The sequence below is a fragment of the Hyla sarda genome, chromosome 2 (genome assembly GCF_029499605.1).
Source record: "Hyla sarda isolate aHylSar1 chromosome 2, aHylSar1.hap1, whole genome shotgun sequence".
NCBI classification, from domain to species: Eukaryota; Metazoa; Chordata; class Amphibia; order Anura; family Hylidae; genus Hyla; species Hyla sarda.
Genome location: NC_079190.1, coordinates 85810698 through 85830403, shown reverse-complemented (window position 1 = coordinate 85830403; position 19706 = coordinate 85810698). Strand labels below are relative to the sequence as shown.

Genomic DNA, 19706 nt, shown 5'->3' with positions numbered 1-19706 from the left:
ATATTGAACACTGTTACACTCCTGTCTGCTAAAAGGAGCTCGTTACAATATTGCATACATCATTGCATCCTCTCTTCTAACCATGTCTACAGTGAGAAAAGACTGGGTTTAAGGATACTAATGAAGTGTTTTTTATTCCTTCAGTGCATTCTATAATAGAAAAAATAGCCTTCTATACCAGTGATAGTTTTTATATTTTTATATTTTTTTAGTTGGTAGATGTATACTTCCCTCACAAGGGGCCCATTGTGAGGTGGTATTTTTATTTATTAATTAATAAAAATAAATTTTAATATAATTGAAGCACGATCCTTGGCCTATTGATTATAGTTCAATGTATTACATTTATCATACCTTCCTTGAGGTCTGGGTATTTTTCCTCTTTTTCTTATTTCTAATATTAGCACCATAGGTATAGGTGTATTACCCGCTTGTCCTCGGTAGGTTGTATAACTGTGAGCTGCACATATTCTTTCTAATATCTTATCTTTCTTACAAATCTGTTTAACTTTCTGGAGCCAGTTGCTATGAAATTTTTTTTCCCCACCGGAGTGCCCCTTTAATATGTAATAACTTGTCAAAACTGGATTTTTTTTAAATGAAGAAAGTAACTTGACCTCATAACTCCCACCATTATAAATGTCTGTGATAATAGATTTTTTTTACACGTTTACTGGGTTGATAGCGATGGCATATGAAACAAGATTTTTATGCTTGCCTTACCACCTTGGAGATAAAGTTGCATACTCCAAGGGGGAAGGAGATATGGATATTTAAAGAAGTTTTAAAAATAAAAAAAGAAGTTGTACTCACCTCCTCCAATCCTACACAGCTGACATTCAGACACTTCCAGTCCATGGCTTCCCCCATGCTTCTGTTGCACGTTGTTATGACAGGAATTGTTCCACCTTGGCCAGTAGTGATTAGCTAAGTAGAGCACTTCCTGTGGCGAAGTCGCTTCACACAGACAAGGAAGAGGCAGTGATATGCATGGACTGGGAGCATATTAATAGCAGCTGTGGGGGATTGGGGGAGATGAGAAGGACTTTTTTATTTTTATAATGCTCTCAGCCATAAATATTTTTTGTTAAATCCCTGGACAGAAAAATAAGCTTTTCTTACCCATGGCTTGCCTCTAGTATTGTAGATGGACAAAGCCCTTTAAGTAAAACATATCATTTTCAGCAATAAATGAAACTATTAACAAAAAAACAACAACATGGGTATTGACAAAATGCTTAAACATAGGAAAATTGTGCTGGTCATATGTTCAAAATGGATAATTTTATATTGTCTTTTACCTGCTGCAGGTCTACTGGGTTGGTCCCATCATTGGTGGAGCACTTGGAGGTCTAGTGTACGACTTTATTCTCTTTCCAAGAATGAGAGGGCTTTCTGAAAGACTTTCAATCCTTAAAGGAGCAAGGCCTGCTGAGCCTGAAGGCCAGCAAGAAGCAACGGGCGAGCCTATAGAGCTAAAAACACAATCCCTATAAATAAAAACTGCACAGTTACATAGCAGCACACAAGCAACCATACATGCACACAATTTGGGCATAGTTAGCGTAATATCCGTCATGGGAAGTGTGTTGGGGGGTCGGGGTAAACTTTGAAAGATGTTTCTTTTCTTACCAGGCTGTGGGTATTGTGTTAAAGTAGGATCAGGAAGGAACAGTTAATGTGCTTGACTTTCTCACAGAAGTGGAGATGGAGGCAAAGAAAGTGGGGTTGTTTGAAGGGGCCATACAACTCAGGGGCAATTCATATAGCATTTATATCCCACAGAAGGATGTTTATTGCTTGAACCATAGGGATCAATACTCCCTGCCAGACAAAAAAAATAGCACCTAGGGAAACATTGCTTAGTAATGCCTCCCCTAAGTGTCAGCAATTGATATCTAATTAGCATCAGCCAAAGGTCCCCATCAAACTTCCCACCCACCTTCCTAACTACGCCTCTGATGCTGCTGTACATCTCAGACAAATTATTTTCTTTATACTGCGTTTTACTTTTTGCTGGTTTAAGGAAATGTTTTCTTTTTGTGTTTTTTAAGAGGGTGGAGGAAAATATGGGCCAAAACCTCTTTTATTTTACATTAAAACATTCTGTAGACATCCTGTAACAGTGGAGGTGTTTCCCACATAACTTATACTTATTATATCCCTCTGTGTGGAATTGTTTGCCCTGTAGTCTTAAAGAAAACCTTAGTGCTTTTCAGACAAAATGCCATTAATTGGCAGCTTGCAAGCATGTTTATTACTCCTTTTTCAAATATTTTAGATCACATTGGGTTAAAAACCAACAATTTGGCTGAAAGGAAGATACACTACTTTGTATATCAAAATCCTCATAACAGTGAACAACAAGCTTCCCTTTGTCGGACTGGAAACGTTTTGTTGATTGTCCTAGTTTCCTAAAAGCCCTTTAAAACTCTGTCTTTCTGATACAGTTATCTTATAAGAAATTTCCCAATGCTGATGTTTTCAGCATCGAGAATTCAGCTTCATGAGGACATTAATGAGTTAAAGATGTGTTTAATTATACTTGATTAATATAATTAATAATTCTTGGTTTGATTCTGAACGAAAAAAAATCTTTCGGTAAGTAGGTGTGTCTTTTAAAAACTGAATTTCACTCTAGATATTTCTATGATTAAGCTAGATTTTGTTTAGGTCTGATCACATCATTATACGACCTTTTCTAGCCAAGAATTCTATTTTGTGGTATATATCTCTTCATCTTAAACACCCTGACCATTGTCTACATCTCTGTAAATGGCATAACTGTTTAGTGCATGTAAAAATAACAAATGGTACTCCTGTTTTAAAGATTATATGCCTGGGACTTTATGTCATTGAGTGGGAATCTTGCTGAAATATTGGCACTCATGGAATTTGGTATGGTGCAAATGATGTTTAATTACAGGTTACTGTTTCAGTCCCAACACAGCTTTGATAGTAATAAAACAATTATTAAGGGCGATTGTGGGTCAGAATCATTAATACTCTTTCATTATTGGAGCATGCACTACAACGTTATTAAACACTACAAAATGATGGATTGCAGTCAACATACAAGGTCATCAAACTTACGGGATTCTCACACTGAAGACTGGATGTATGAACCAGGCATGAATTTAAAAAAAAAAATTCACCAAACATTTCTGAACGATATTTTTTCATCATCAGCAACGTATATGTTTACTGAGTACATATGACTTTCTGTACGCTTTAAAGTGTGGGGCGCAGGCCATGGGACAGACAGTACATCTGTTGCTTGATGTTGTGAGTTCAAGGTTATTTTTAACAAAAAAACATCTTGTTAGTTTCATATTACCCATCTCATGAGAAATTATATAAATTAAAAAAGAAATAAACATTATAGTCATGGAGGGCTAGGGGGACATAAGTAGTTTTTTGCCATTCAGCTTCATTGTGTCACTTTATGACATCCATTAGAGATCTGGACAAGTATTGGACATTAAACACATAGGTTCTTCAGGAATGGCTGACTGGACGTACAACCATTTTACAGCATGTATGGTTGCAAAATAATTTACAGTTTGCAAATAAAGCTAGAACCTTTAAACAGAAAATAAATACTGTAGAAGCTTTTAGCCAGCTTATTATTTGGGCAACTATGAATTTATCTTTTAATGTTAATTTGCTTATTTATTTACTTATTTATTGCAGACTTTGTCAACTTATTGCCTTTAGGGGCTGGGTATTTCAGCGACAAAGGGACTGAAACAAAAATGAAAAAAATATATTGATATGCATACAGATATATTGACACACAGAGAGACATACATATAGTTACCTATACATCTGAATAATTCACTTACGTGCTATGATTTAATTTCAAGATAAAATGCGATGTTTACAAAGTTAAATATGTATATAAGTATAGTTAAGTTATTCAGTCTTCCACTGTCAGTAGTGTAGACATTTGTGTTTACAATACTTGTAACTTCTCCTTAGAGTTGATTTTGAATTACTAAAATATGTACCAGGAGATAAATACCCAAATCAGTGAAGCTAGAAGGAATTCATACTTGATAATGGTCTTTACTAACCTCAACACATAGTATGTTATTTTGAGAAATAAAATATATGTATTAGTATCAGAGTAATATAATTTCCCTTTTATTCCCTGTGAATATGTTATATAAATACTATATGTATATATATGAGTGTGCATACACATATGCATGTATATGCATTCATATAAACATATGTGAAAATTGTATCTACGGCTGTAAGCTGAGCACAGGACACAGGGACTTGTCATTGTTCATCTACATGAACTGATCATTTCTTTGGAAACTCAATAAACGTTTGAATAACTAAAAGACGATTAGCAGTTTCTTTTATAGTTTCATTAATTACTTTTTATACTATGCTATACTTTTATACAGTACTATGTATAAAGTAAAAAAAAAAGCTGTCAGCTATGTTGTTTACACACAAAAACTTGTGTTACTATCATTTAAACCCTTAACAACCACGGACGTAAATGTACGTCCTGGTTTGGTGGTACTTCGCGCACCAGGACGTACATCGGAGCGGTACTCGCGTCATACACGGCAGGTTTCGTCTGCTAGCAGCAGCCGGGGACCCGCCGGTAATGGCCGTCATCCGCGATCGCGAGGATGTCTGCCATTAACCCCTCAGATGCCGTGATTAGTACAGATCATGGCATCTGCGGCAATGAGCATGTTAAAATAGATGATCGGATCGCCCACATCGCTGCAGCGGTGATCCGATCATCTGTAATGGCGGACGGAGGTCCCCTCACCTGTCTCCGTCTGTCTCCCGGCGTCTCCTGCTCTGGTCTGAGATAGAGCAGACCAGAGCATAAGATCACCGATAATACTTATTAGTGCTAAGCTCTATGCAGAGCACTGAACAGTATTAGCAATCAAATGATTGCTATAGATAGTCCCCTATGGGGACATAAAAAGGGTGAAAAAATTTAAAAATGTTAAAAAAAAAAAAAAATCAATAAAAAAGAAAATTGTCAGTTTTTCCCATTTTACCCCCCAAAAAGCGTAATTTTTTTTAATAAACATATTTGGTATTGCCATGTGCATAAATGTCCAAACTATCAAAATATATTGTTAATGATACCGTACAGTGAACAGCGTAAACGTAAAAATAAAAAAAAAGTCCAAAAATGCTGCTTTTTTTGTCACATCTTATTCGAAAAAAAATGATCTAAAAGTTTTTTATATGCAAATGTGGTATCGATAAAAAGTACATATGACGGCGCAAAAAATGAGCAATCATACCACCCTATATAAGGAAAAATTAAAAAAAGTTATAGGTGGTCAAAATAGGGCAGTTTTTGATTTTTTTTAAGCGGTACAAAAATATATAAGTATCTAGCTATGGGAATTAGAGATGAGCGAACTTACAGTAAATTCGATTCGTCACGAACTTCTCGGCTCGGCAGTTGCTGACTTTAGCCTGCATAAATAAGTTCAGCTTTCAGGTGCTCCGGTGAGCTGAAAAGGTGGATACAGCCCTAGGATACTCTTTCCTGAGTCTCCTAGGACTGTATCCACCTTTTCCAGCCCACTGGAGCACCTGAAAGCTGAACTAATTTATGCAGGCTAAAGTCAGAAACCGCCGAGCCGAGAAGTTCGTGACGAATTCGAATTTACTGTAAGTTCGCTCATCTCTAATGGGAATCATTTTAATCGCATTGACCCAAAGAATAAAGAACACATGTCATTTTTACCGTAAAGTGTACAGTGTGAAAACGAAACCCTCCAAAATGTGCAAAATTGTGGTTTTCATAGAAATTTCCTCCCTAAAATTTTTTTGGGGGGATAGCTGTACATTTTATGGTAAAATGAGAGGTTTCATTACAAAGTACAATTGGCCACGCAAAAAACAAGCCATTATATGGGTCTGTAGATAGAAACATAAAAGAGTTATGGATTTTAGAAGGCGAAGAGGAAAAATGAAAACGCAAAAATAAAATTGGGCTGGTCCTTAAGGTTAAAATGGGCTTGGTCCTTAAGAGGTTAAAAAATGTTTTGACATGTTATAAAGACAAAGGTCTTGATTGGTTGGAATCTGGGTTCTGAGACCTCACTGATCTGTAGATCAATTACAGAGAAGCACTTAGCTAAACACTTCTCTTCTACATCTCCTTGCTGCAGGAGACAGGCTCCATAGACTTTCTATAGAATCCATCTCCTGTAGCAACAAGAGAAACAGGGAGAGAAGGGCTTAGCTGAGCATTTCTCCCATTTCTTCTAATTATAACTCTTGACAGGTCTTTTTTTTAAGGATGGTGACCCTTTAACCTCTTAACGCCCACGGACAAAAATGTACATTCTGGTTTGGACGTAAATGGACGTCCTGTGTATGACCGCGAGCATCGGAGCGGTGCTCGCGTCATACATGGCAGGTTCCGGCTGCTAACAGCAGCCGGGGACCCGCCGGTAATGGCCGACATCCGTGATCATGAAAAAAAAAAAACGGCGTAAGCGTAAAAATAATGCAAATGTGATATCGATAAAAAGTTCAGATGACGGTGCAAAAAATGAGCCCTCAACGGAAAAATGAAAAAGTTATAAGTGTCAAAATAGGGCGATTTTAGATGACTGATTTTGTACAAAATGTTTGAAATTTTTTTTTTAAGCGGTACAAAAATATAATAAGTATCTAGACATGGGTATCATTTTGATCGTATTGACCCACAGAATAAAGAACACGTAATTTTTACTGTAAATTGTACAGTGTGAAAACAAAACCCTCCAAAATGTGCAAAATTTTGGTTTTCATTTAAATTTCCTCCCTAAAAAAATATTTTTTGGGGTCGTCGTACATTTTATGTTTAAATCAGAGGTTTCATTACAAAGTACAATTGGTCACGCAAAAAACAAGCCCTTATATGGGTCTGTAGATGGAAATAAGAAAGAGTTACGGATTTAGAATGCAAGGAGGAAAAAACGAAAATGCAAAGATAAAATAGGCCTGGTCCTTAAAGTGAAAATGGGCTTGGTACTTAAGGGGTTAAAGAAAATTGTAGCAGATCAATATCAAAGTCATTGACTGGCCAAAAAAAAAAAAAAATCCAATTAGAACAAAAGAAGGAGAAAAGAGGAGATCAAGATTTATTTTCTCTATTAGTTTTTAGTTTCTGTATTTTACCTTTTACTTTTAAGTTTTATCTGAAACTCCCTTGTGAAGTAAGTTGTCCCCATAGTGTGAAGTGTAAGGATAACTCTGGACACATAGATAACGTGAAAACAACTTAAAAAGGAAACAAAACGTTACTGAATCTTCCCTGGTAATCCAAATACAATAGTCTTATAAACACAAAATGCAAGTCTATGGGAGGGGGTGTGACGGCTGTAATCAGAGTGGCTCATGTGTCTATGCTGTTTGCGTAACTTCCATTAAGATCAATAGGAGTTGTTTAACTTCCCTACCTTGGCTGCTTTCGGCTTTCCTGATCACATTCAGCTGCTGAAAACAGACTGGAGAAGACGGAAGGAGTGAGCTGGGACAACCCTTTAAATGTATAGCTATACCTTTCTATACATTTTTATGTTTTTTACACAAAGATTATACATTTTTCTTGTTGAGTCTTTATTTTGCATATTAAAATTGATAAATTCAACTTAAATCATGCACATATTTGAAAATTAGAACTGGATACATTAAATGTATGGGAAAGAATGGCTTTTAATTTAACTTTCTTGGTTTTTCATTTGCTCTAATGTAAAAAAAAAAAAATTACACTTTTTTTAATGAAGGGCAGAAAAGTGTGGTATGCAATTCCACGCCACAAAAAAAGTATACAAAATAGAAAAAAAAAAGGCAAAACAATACCTTCCCTTGGTAAAATCATACTGATGGTTACACCAAGATGCCTCTTCTTCCACCAATTGCAACAAGACATTTCTTAATATGGCATTATATATACTTACCCTATTGATTACCCTAAATTGCTGATACCCGTTTACAAACAAACATTCACCTTCGTATGACATCAGAATGGGCAAAGCGCTACCAGTGTAAATTGGCCGCACAGTCAAGTCATATAAAGTCCTACTGATGGTACATCATGTTCCTGAACAAGAACTGGCAGGACAAAAAATTGGTCTAACAAACTGAATGGCAGTTCTAGAAACCTGACCGAAAGACTGAGACTATGGAAACAAAGATATATAAAAGAAATAAAGATTGGTTTGTAGTATGGGGTTCAGTACAAGTCTTAGATGTGCCCCTTTATTTATTTCTGACATCCAAGAAGAGTGTCCATAGTTTGCAAACATTTATGGTACTCAGACTACAGATTTTTTCATCAGAAAAATCTGTCACTTATTTGTATCTAAAAACTGACCTTCACTGAGGTAAACAGAAATCCTGTTTGCCTCATGTGGAGACACAGCAAACGTGGAAAAAGGTGCGCTGGTCAGATGAGACCAAAATTAAACATTTTTGCTATGTGCTCGGAAATTCAACACTGTGCACAAAGATTCTAACTGAAGATTTGAGACTTGGATGGAAGAGTTCATGTTTCAGCAGGATATGGGGGGAGATTTATCAAACCCTGTCGAGAGGAAAAGTTGCCCAGTTGCCCATAGCAACCAATCAGATTGTTTCTTTCATATTTGAAAAGGCCTCTGAACAATGAAAGAAGTGATCTTATTGGTTGCTATGGACAACTCAGCAACTTTTCCTCTGGACAGGGTTTGATAAATCTCCCCCATGGACCCTAAAAAAAAAACAGCCAGAGCTGCAATGGGATGGTTTAGATATCCTAAAATGGCCTATTCGAAGCTCAGACCTGAATCCAATTAAGAATCTATGGCATAACTTGAAAATGTCCATTCACATTCTCTATTCAATCTGAGCTTCAGCTTTATTGCTCTCTCTAGATGTGCAAAGCTGGTAGACACATACGGACGTGGACACGATTATTGGTACCTTTCTGTTAAAGACAGAAAACCCTACAATGCTCCCTGAAATAATTTGAAACTGGTGAATAAAAATTTCCTGATGAAAATCAGACATTGCTTTTAAATTGTAGTTCAACAGAATCATTTTGAAATTAAACTGGCCTGGACAAAAATGATGGTACCCAGAACTTAATATTATGTTGCGCAACCTCTCGATGCAGTCACTACGATCAATAAAGTGTAAGTAAAGCAGTAGAAAGATAAGAAATTCAGGAGGCACTCACGTTCGGAAGGTGGATCACGGCTTCTTTATTATAGATGCGGCAGTCTGCTGACGGCGGCGTGGGACGCCGGAGCGGTAGGAATACACTGAGTGACAATTGTTTCACGCCCCTCCGGCCGTTTCTTCAGACTAACCCGTCTCTGGATCTTCACACAGGTAAATACCTTCACCCTGCGTGATGTCACCAGAGGGGGGGAGGTAACTTGTTATCCAAGATAAAACAGTTAAAAACATATACAGTGAATCCATAACAATTAATTACATGGAGTGCTACATAGGATTACAAAAACACACTAAGATCTAAACGGTCATTTAACCCTAGATTTCCCTGGGCGTTCAACTCTAAGATTAGCCTGGCTTCTCGTTGTAACAGGGCTCTATGACGATCCACTCCTTCCTTATAGTTAACTCTTTCTATTCCCAGGAATTTTAAACTAGTGGGATCTCCATTACGATCAATAAAGTGATTTCTGTAACTCTCAATGAGACTATTGCATTTGTCTCCAGGCAGGGGCATAGGAACCCCCACAAGTCTGAGGGGATATATATAACTGGGTGTGGCTATGCGGGGGTGGAGCCATAAAGGGGCGTATCAAAGGGGAGGAGCCAAAAGGGACAGAACCACTCAATATTGCATGACGGTACCAAATTGAGCTTCATTTTTGCTTAATTTATATGTGCCCCTGTACAGTCATAATCCCCCTCTTTAGCCAGTAATATGCCCACTCTGTATCTACTATGCCTCCTGTGCAGTCGTTATACCCCCCCTTTATCCAACACAGTCATAATGCCCCCTCTGTACCTCTATGCCCCTGTACAGTCATAATGCCCCCTGTTGCCAGTAATATGCCCTCTGTACTGCACAGTGGGCATTATAACTACAGAGGGGCATAGAGGCTACAGAGGGGGTCTTATGACCGTACCTCTCAGAGACCCCAATCATGATGTAGATGTGGTGTACATTATTCACACAAGTACCTGCCTGTACACACACCACTCAATTCCTCCATGACCCCTGTACAGGAACTTGCCGAATTCTGCTCCTACTGCTGAATACTGCTGCCCAGTCCCACCTTCTCTCACATCTCTTTACAGGTCACATGATAAGAGGTCATGTGATCTGTTCTTCCTTCTCGGTGTCGACACTGCAGGATTCAATTGTACAGTCAGATAGTACAGTGCCCCCATATATATATTTTAAGCCCCCATAGGTAGGTGTAGGTGCCCATATTGCCCCCATAGCTAGGTGTGGGCTCCCATATTGCCCCCATAGGTAGATGTAGGCCCACAGATGTAAGACAAAAAAGAAATTCAAAAATATAAGAATTTCCTCTGTAGTATTCAGCTGCTAATAAGTATTGGAAGGATAAAGATTTTTTAAAAGAAGTAATTTACAAATCTGTTTAACTTTCTGGCAGCAGTTCATTAAAAAAAAAAAGTTTTCCCTGGAGTACCCCTTTAAGGCTAAACAGTGACATGGTGCATGACAGCAAAGCTTAGCCAAGTCACATGACCTTATTAGTTACAATTTAGTGGTTAAAAGATAGCCAAATCACAGATAAATCACAAGTAGGTCAAATGTAACTTATATTAATGTAAATGGTGACAAAATCACGTGCAACCTGCAACTAAAAATCCATCAAAGATAGATTTTTTTTGTGACTGTTGCGCTGCAGTTATCACAATGCAACCATATTGACACTTATTACATACAATATCACAATGTTATATTGCGATCTTCAAATTGCCATGTAGCTCTAGCCTAAACAAAGCCTGTCGGTTATGCTGAGGTCAGCATAAAATGGAGGCAGACTGGCGGTGCACAGTCCTTCGGGTCATTTTTGAAGTAACAGGGGTTCGGGTCCCACCCCTCGAGGCAGCCCTGCTCTATGTTTCCAATGTCTCAATCAAAATATAAAAAGTCCCTTGCATGACATCTTCTCCAAGCTGCCACGACCACACGCCCCCCGCCCCTGAAGAGTGGTTTGTAGAAATAGCCCATATTCAAGATATAGAGAAACTTCTGTCTAGCTTTCCCTTGGATGTATCACAGAGGTATCAGTCCCTGTGTTGACAGCGGCTGGTCTGTTGTCCCTGTGCTCCCAAGGTGGTATTTTTGGGGTGCTCCGCGTGATCCTCACCCTTGTGGTTCTTCTTCAGCTTGTGCTCTTGAGGGTTTCCATGACTTTCTCTGTAGCATACAGCAGCTGATAAGTACTGGAAGGATTAAGATTTTTAAATAGAAGTAATTTACAAACCTGTTTAACTTTTTGGCACCAGTTGATTTAAAAATTTTTTGTTTTCCACTGGAGTACCCCTCAAAGTGTGGCTGCAGTGCTGCAAGTTAGCAGTGTACCCTAATTGATGCCTCCCCAGTGCTGGCCTTGCAAGTGTGTCTGCTTGCTGTGGGCTGGTGCTATACCCTAAGAGACATTTGTTCATGTCCGCTCTGCTACTTCTACTGTGTGGTGCACCCCTTCAGGGCTCCCTGAAGGGGTGCACCACACAGTAGAAGTAGCAAGTGCGTTAGCTGTGCTGTGGGCTTGTGCTCTGCCAGGAATCGCTCCCACTTTGCAGTCCCTCCTCCGCCTTTACCATGGGGGCTCCCAAGTCAAAAACAAGAAAGCCAAGGCTTCTGTGTCTGGTGCTTCCAGACCTCCATCTGACGAGGACATATCTTTGGACAATGCTGTGATGGTCGAAGGATCACTGGCTGTCAGTGTGCACTAGCAGTAACGTTCAGTCCTGGAGCAGGTGTGCAACATCCACAGCAGCCTGAAGCTGTCCCTGTACCGCTCAAGACCTGCGTCCTTTGGGTGGGTCTACATGATGCAGGCTGCACTATACAGTACAGATAAGAGATACTTACTGATTGTAGCAGATACAGTACTATCAATTATTAGGATGTAACCCAGGATAAGCAATTTAACATCTTCACGACCCATGACGTACCGGTATATCATGGGTCAGGTGAGGGGGTTCGTCTTTAGCTTGCCGTAACCGGCAGATGCCCTCTGCGATCAGCCAGCATCAATAGTGAACGCCGATTGATTGCTGAGGCAGCCCAAGGCCTAAACTGTGCCTCTGCATCCTTCTCTTAGAGATTGCTGCATTAGAGTGCAGATTACATGGATCAATTTAGGGATCGACCGATTCGGCCGATAATCACGATTTCGGGCATTATCGGTATTGGCAATTACCTTACCGATAATGCCCCGCCCCCCGGACCGCGACCGCTCCCCCCCCCATTCCCGGGTTTTATAATTACCTGTTCCCGGAGCCCACGCTACTTCTTGCTCCTGCTGCGTCCTGCGTTACGCTGTGCGCAATGACGAGTGACGTGACGTGCGCAACGTGACCGTCAGTGCGCACAGTGACAGTTCAGGAGGACGCCACCGGAGCCAGATGTGGAGTGGACCCCGGGAACAGGTAATTATAAAACCGGGGATGGGGGAGGCAATGGGGCCGGTCGGTGCGGCAGGTTTGGGGGGGGGGGGGGGGGGTGGCGGTGGCGGTGATGTCTCAGGACCCCCGGACAGGCAGGGGGAGAGAAGCGGGTGGCGGCGGCAGCCTATGGCACCGCAAAAGCCACTGCAGTGCATTGATTTAAAGCACCCGCTTTAAATCAATGCTCTGCAGCGGTGTCGTGGGGGGATAAATAGCCGATAACGTATACCGGAATATCGGTATAAGTTATCGGCTATCGGCCCTAACCTCCACCGATTATCGGCCCTAAAAAAACCATATCGGTCGATCCCTAGATCAATGTAACGCAGTAGAATTTTAATCCCTCGGGGACTGGGCCATTTTTCATTTTTGACTTATGATTTTTAGAAGGGGAGGAGGAAAAAACTAAACACTTTCAATTTTACACCTACAGACCCATATGAGGGATTGTCTTTTGCGCCACCAAGTTTACTTTGTAATGACATCAATATTTTCACCACAAAACCTATGGCAAAACAAAAAAAAAAATTATTTGTGGGGCAAAATTGACCTCCCCCACACCATTTTGTAACTTTTGGGGCTTTCAATCCCATGCAGTGCACTTTTAGGTAAAAAATTACACCTTATATTTATTCTGTAGGTCCACACAATTAAAATAATACCTATTTTAAAAAATTATAACTTTTTGTACAAAAATTTGCATGTTTAAAAATGTCCTCTTCTGACCCCTATAACTTTTTATTTTTCCTTATACAGGGATGTGTGAGGCCTTATTTTTTGCGCCGAGATTTGTAGTTTTTATCAGTATCATTTTTGTTTTGATAAGACTTTTTGATCAATTTTTATAATGTTTTTAAGGTATAGAAAGTGACCAAAAATTACACAATTCTGGACTTGGTATTTTTTTTTACGTATACGCCATTGACTGTGCGGTTAAAGTAATGTTACATTTTTATAGTTTGGAGATTTACGCACGCAACGTTACCACATATGTTTATTTTTGTTAAAAAAAAATTTAAATGGGAAAAGCAGGGGGATTCAAACTTTTATTAGGGGGGAGGTGTTCTCAAATACTGATACAGAAGGTAAATGGGACATCTTTAAATCAACTCTAAATAACTATACAGCTAAATATATAACAAAGGGGAACAAATATAAACGATTAAAACTAAATCCTACATGGCTGACAAATGATGTTAAAAGAGCAATAAACAACAAAAAAATAGCCTTCAAAAAATTCTAATCTGATGGGTCAGCTATAACATTTAAACAGTACAAGGAGCTTAATAAAATCTGTAAAAATTTTATAAAAACTGCAAAAATTCAAAATGAGAGACAGGTGGCCAAAGAAAGCAAAACTAATCCTAAATATTTTTTAGATATATAAATAAAAAAAAAAAACAAGGACAGAGCATGTAGGACCCCTTAATAATGATAATGGAGGTTGTCACGGGCGATCAAGAGAAGGCGAAGCTACTGAATGGGTTCTTTAGTTCTGTATATACTATGGAAGAAGGAGCTGACATTGGCCAGGTCAGTGCTGGTAACACATCATGTAATGTACTGATTTCCCGAACAGAATATAGGAGTAAACTGGGTGTTTTTGCTGGACTACAACCACCAATAAGATTTAGGCTTTTTTTTTTTCGTGCAAATTCTGCACGAATTCCGTGCGGAATCGTGTTTTGTGGGGAAATTTTTTTTTACATTGCGGTCTATGGGAATTTAGACACAGATTCTGCATGGAGAAAGAACATATTCATTCTTCATGCGGAATGGAATTCCGCTCGCAAAACCATTCCGCTCGCAAAAATTCCTCAATGTGAAATCAGGAGCGGAATTCAATTCAAATCAAGCGGGTTTGGCACTGCTGAATGAATTGGAGGAATAAGCGAGCGGAAATCCTCTCCAATTCCTCAGTGTGAACATACTCTTCCTCTACAAAGGTTTTGATAAATCTCCCCCTATATCTATTTGTAAGAAAATGAGTATGTCAAATATAGCCCTCTTCAAAAACACTTATTTATCTGTATATGGGGCCCGAAAGAGGGCTCTTTTTTTTTGCGCTGTGATCTGTAGCTTTTATCGGTATGAAGAGTGCTCAGCTTGTCAGTGCACGTCTTACCCCTGGACTGTGACCAGGGCATGGATGTACACCCTGCCTAGTTAAAGTGTACCTGTCATTAACAAAAACGTTTGATATAATGTAGATACTACTACTATATGTATATTTGTAATATACATTTGTGGTAGGGCCTTGGGGGTGTAGTGTAGTTGGGGTGTTGCTTCGGTATATGAGGGGTTAACTTAAAGGGGTTCTCCGGTGCTTACACATCTTATCCCCTTTCCAAAGGATCCAAGTGATCTTGCACGCGGCACCCCGTTTGTAATCAGTCCTCGGAGCGTGTCTGCTCCGGATCTGATTACAGGTGACCACCGGGCGTCACGCCTCCGCCCCGTGTGACGTCAGGCTCCGCCCCTCAATGCAAGCCTACGGGAGGGGGCGCGATAGCTGTCCCCAGCGGCGGGGAGATCACGGGCGTCCCCAGCGGCAGGACTCCTGCGATCAGGCATCTTATCCCCTATCCTTTGGATAGGGGATAAGATGTGTAAGCACCGGAGAACCCCTTTAACCCTTGTCACTCGTGACACCAGGGTGAGGGTTAATATGCTGAGGTAAATCTTTGGCCTATCGCCACCCTTCCCAGAAACGATAGGTGCGTGCTTAAATGAATGAAGGTCCATAATAGGGATGAACTTGTTATAAACTTTACTGAGGTACTTGCGGTACATCCAATTAACAGCAACAGTCTTAGCAATACAGTCTCTATGTAGTACGGCAGTGATTGACAAATGCCGCAGACCATTAGCTTATCCAAAGGACTAATAGAATTAGGATTGATGCAGAGATCCGTCCGGATTTAGGGGTCTGTTTAGGTCCAGTGATGTTGCAGACTTAACAGGGATTGAGATAACTCACAGTTTTGTAAGATGGCCATTGCTGCAAGGCTTGGGCCTAGTCACTGCTGACGACAGCTGCGCAGATCCTCCTCCATCAGCAGCCCACGAGGAAAGAGAGAGAGTAATGGCCGCCGCTCCCTTATATGAGCAGGGCCGTTTTGGATTGGTCCGAGTCAGCTGTCACTCACCGTTACAATGCATGGTGGGCGATCACCTGACTTCCTCCAAAAGGTCCTTGAACCATAAACCATAGAGCCTGCTGTGTGATCCGGGAGCATGTCACAGCTGTCACGCCCCCTCCCATAGGCTTGCATTGAGGGGGCAGAATGTGACATCACATGGGGGTGGGGTCGTGATGTCAGAATGCTCCGGCCCCGTGATTGCCAGTAATCAGACCCAGAGCGAACATGCCTGGGGACTGATTGTACCGGGGTGTTGCATGAAAGATCATGGGGTCCCCAGCGGCCGGACGCCCGCAATCAGGCATCTTATCCCCTGTCCTTTGGATAGGGGATAAGATGTCTTAGCGCCGGAGTACCCCTTAATTTTTATGAACACAAAGTGAATTTATTTAGTTCACTTTGCAGCGGTCACATCTGCAAAAAGTCACACGGGCCAGATGTAGAATTCACAAAGCATTTCAACCCTGCCCTTTATCGCTCCATGTGACAACTGTATTAAGGCCCGTATGACTTTTAATACAATTGTCTTACGGTCTGCCAGAGCAGTTTAGCGGACATTCATCTACAGCTGTGCTCCATTTCATAAATTTGACGCATGGACGCTACTTTCCCGGCAAGTGGTTTTACTCTAAAGTGAGCAAAAAGCAAGTTAACATTTGATAAATGCCCCTCATAATATTTTCTACATTATAAAAAGTTCTTGTTAAGGACAGGTATACTTTAACCCCTTAACGACGCAGGACGTATATTTATGTCCTGCGCCGGCTCCCGCGATATGAAGCGGGGTCTCAGCGCGGCTAGTACCACACATCGCCGATCGCGGCAATGTGCGGTATTAACCCTTTAGAAACTTTTATTAGGGAAGGGGTTAAATTGACCTTTATTAAAAAATTTTCTTTTTTTTTGCAGTTATAGGTCCCATAGGAACCTATAACACTGCACACACTGATCTCGTATGCTGATCACTCGCGTGTATTAACATGCCTGTGATCAGCGTTATCGGCGCTTGACTGCTCCTGCCTGGATCTCAGGCACGGAGCAGTCATTCGTCGATCGGACACTGAGGAGGCAGGTAAGGGCCCTCCCGGTGTCCTGTAAGCTGTTCGGGATGCCGCGATTTCACCATGGCGGTCCCGAACAGCCCAACTGACTAGCCGGGATACTTTCACTTTAGAAGCGGCGGTCCATTTTAATCATATGGACCTACAGAATAATGATAAGGTGTCATTTTTACCGAAAAATGCACTACATAGAAACGGAAGCCCCCAAATGTTACAAAATGGTGTTTTTTCTTCAATTTTGTCGCACAATGATTTTTCCTGTTTCGCCATGAATTTTGGGGTAAAATGACTAATGTCACTGCAAATTAGAATTGTTACCGCAAAAAATAAGCCATAATATGGATTTTTAGGTGGAAAATTGAAAGTGCTATGATTTTTAAAAAGGTATGGAGGAAAAAACGAAAGTGCAAAAACTTAAAAACCAAGAGTCCTTAAGGGGTTTATGGCGCCTGCACAGGCTGTAGAGCACCCAGCCCTAACCTCAGTGCACAGCCTGCCTCCTACAGTCCTGACAGATCCGTCTCCTGAATGTACTGCTCCTTGAGACAGATTCATAGTGGGTCCTACACCCCTGCAGGACGCCATTGTCAACCAGAAACCTGTGTCAAATACACCAAGTCACATGAGTATTTGTTGTTCTCCAGTGACTCCGGCGATGTGAGGTGTCCGGTCAGTCACACAGCAAGAGTCTTCTGCTTCCACACGAGTTACTCAGAGCCCGCCAACTGCCTGCAGACTCTACCACTTATCACAAGTATAGGGAGCGCGATGTATTAAGACAACTCTTATCGAAAAAGTGCAAGAAACTGTCACTTTTTAATTTTTAACTTGTTTTTTTTTTTTTTTATAAATACTCAAGTACGTTTTTTTTTTCTATTTGAGAACTGATTTCTGAGCATGGAAATGAGCGTCAAGAACTAAAATATTCTCCCCCTCGTTTCCGGCATAGAGTTGGTATGACCCCGCATCTGACACACTGGTAGCTGAGTGAATTTCCCGCGCCCTGAGCCGGGGAGAAGCGGAGCTTTGGAAGTGCCCGAGTGAGGGACGGGCCGGTGTGTGATCGCTGCTTCCCAGGACCCGCTATAGGACCGTAACGATGCCGGTCAGTGACTTAGAGTAGTGCTGCCATATGTGTTATATCCTGGCTCTCGTAGTTGTGGTTGGGTTCTCAGTCCTGTAATTTTATTGCACCAGCATTTATTTTTTTGACTCTACGTATAATAACTATATATTCTCTGTAAACTTATATGGCTGCGGGAATAAGTAAAGTATATATCAATATTCCTGGAAAAATACTGAATATCCTGACAGACCGTGTTATAGGTCAGTAGGGCCCATCAGGATTTGTTGGGCTAAGTTCACATTACAGGGGAGATTTATCAAAACCTGTATAGAGGAAAAGTTGCTGAGTTGCCCATAGCAACCAATCACATAGCTTTTTTTATTTTCATAACTGAAAGAAGTGATCTGATTGGTTGCTTTGGGCAACTCAGCAACTTTTCTGCTGGACAGATTTTAATCTCCCCCTTTCTGCCCTCAATGTTACATTGGCAAAGTGACTAAATGGTATGGTAGTGTATACATGGATATACAAAGTGTCACAACAGCCCCAACACCCAACCAGATCTGAGTCCAGTAAACAAAAAAAAAGTAAAGTGCATGGAACTCTGTAAAAGTAGTATGGTTGTGTCAACAATGTGAACATAGTCTTAGGCTGGGTTCACACCACGTTTTTACGGCTGGGAGGAGGGGGGCGGGGCTTAATTGCGGCGCCCGCACTCAGCTGTATTCGGCAACCGTATTTAATGCATGTCTATGGTCGACCACGTTTTTGTCTGCGGTCGGAAAACCGCATACGTCCGAAAACGAAGCCGACCGGATGCTGCGGTTCACTCCGGTCGGCTCATAGACATGCATTAAATACGGTTCCCGAATACGGCGGAGTGCGGGTGCCGTGATTAAGCCCAGCCCCCCTCCTCCCAGCCGTATACGGGAACCGTATTTAACAAAACGTGGTGTGAACCCAGCCTTAGGCTGGGTTCGCACCCCAATTTGTGCCTTTAACCCCTTAAGGACCTGGGGTTTTTCCGTTTTTGCATTTTTGTTTTTTCCTCCTTACCTTTAAAAAATCATAACTCTAAATTTTTCACCTAAAAATCCATATGATTGCTTATTTTTTGCACCACCAATTCTACTTTGTAATGACGTCAGTCATTTTACCCAAGAATCTACGGTGAAACGGAAAAAAAATCATTGTGACAATTTTTTTTTAAAAAGCAGTTTTGTAACTTTTGGGGGCTTCCGTTTCTACGTAGTACATTTTTCCGTAAAAATGACACCTTCTCTTTATTCTGTAGGTCCTTATGATTAAAATGATACCCTACTTATATAGGTTTGATTTTGTCGGACTTCTGGAAAAAATCATAACTACATGCAGGAAAATGAATACGTTTAAAATTGTCATCTTCTGACCCCTATAACTTTTTTTTATTTTTCCGCGTATGGGGCGGTATGAGGGCTCATTTTTTGCGCCGTGATCTGAAGGTTTTAGCGGTACCATTTTTTCATTGATGGGACTTATTGATCGCTTTTTATTCATTTTTTCATGATATAAAAAGTGACCAAAAATGTACTGTTTTGGAATTTGGATTTTTTTTGCTCGTACGCCATTGACTGTGCTGTTTAATTAACGATATATTTTTATAATTCGGACTTTTCCGCACGCGGTGATACCATATATGCTTATTTTTATTTACACTTTTTTTATATGGGAAAAGGGGGGGGGGGGGGGTGATTCAAACTTTTAATAGGGAGGTGTTAAATGATCTTCACTTTTTTTCACTTT

At 40.6% G+C, this 19706-nt stretch overlaps 2 protein-coding genes and 1 long non-coding RNA gene across 4 annotated transcripts in view; 2 read left to right on the top strand and 1 right to left on the bottom strand.

Annotated features, from left to right (window-relative positions):
* MIP (major intrinsic protein of lens fiber) overlaps positions 1–2972 on the top strand; it is a 29773-nt gene extending 26801 nt beyond the window's left edge. The window contains exon 4 of the mRNA XM_056562390.1: positions 1311–2972. Coding sequence (XP_056418365.1) covers positions 1311–1496 — 186 coding nt within the window. The 3' untranslated portion in view covers positions 1497–2972. The remainder of the gene's footprint in view (positions 1–1310) is intronic.
* On the bottom strand, positions 1347–9367 carry LOC130358729 (uncharacterized). 2 transcript variants are annotated; one of them, XR_008889632.1, is made up of 4 exons: positions 9209–9367; positions 7449–7496; positions 3681–3744; positions 1371–1475 (listed from the first exon to the last, which is right to left on the bottom strand). It is a non-coding gene; the product is annotated as an uncharacterized LOC130358729 (long non-coding RNA). The 2 variants fall into 2 exon arrangements; XR_008889633.1 differs by lacking the exon at positions 3681–3744 and having other exon boundaries at positions 1347–1475.
* Positions 9368–17253: 7886 nt separating this feature from the next.
* The window catches only part of TIMELESS (timeless circadian regulator), a gene marked incomplete in the record, with an annotated part of 157777 nt that continues 155324 nt past the window's right edge, over positions 17254–19706 (top strand). Inside the window, 2 exon segments of the mRNA XM_056562374.1 lie at positions 17254–17716; positions 17808–17963.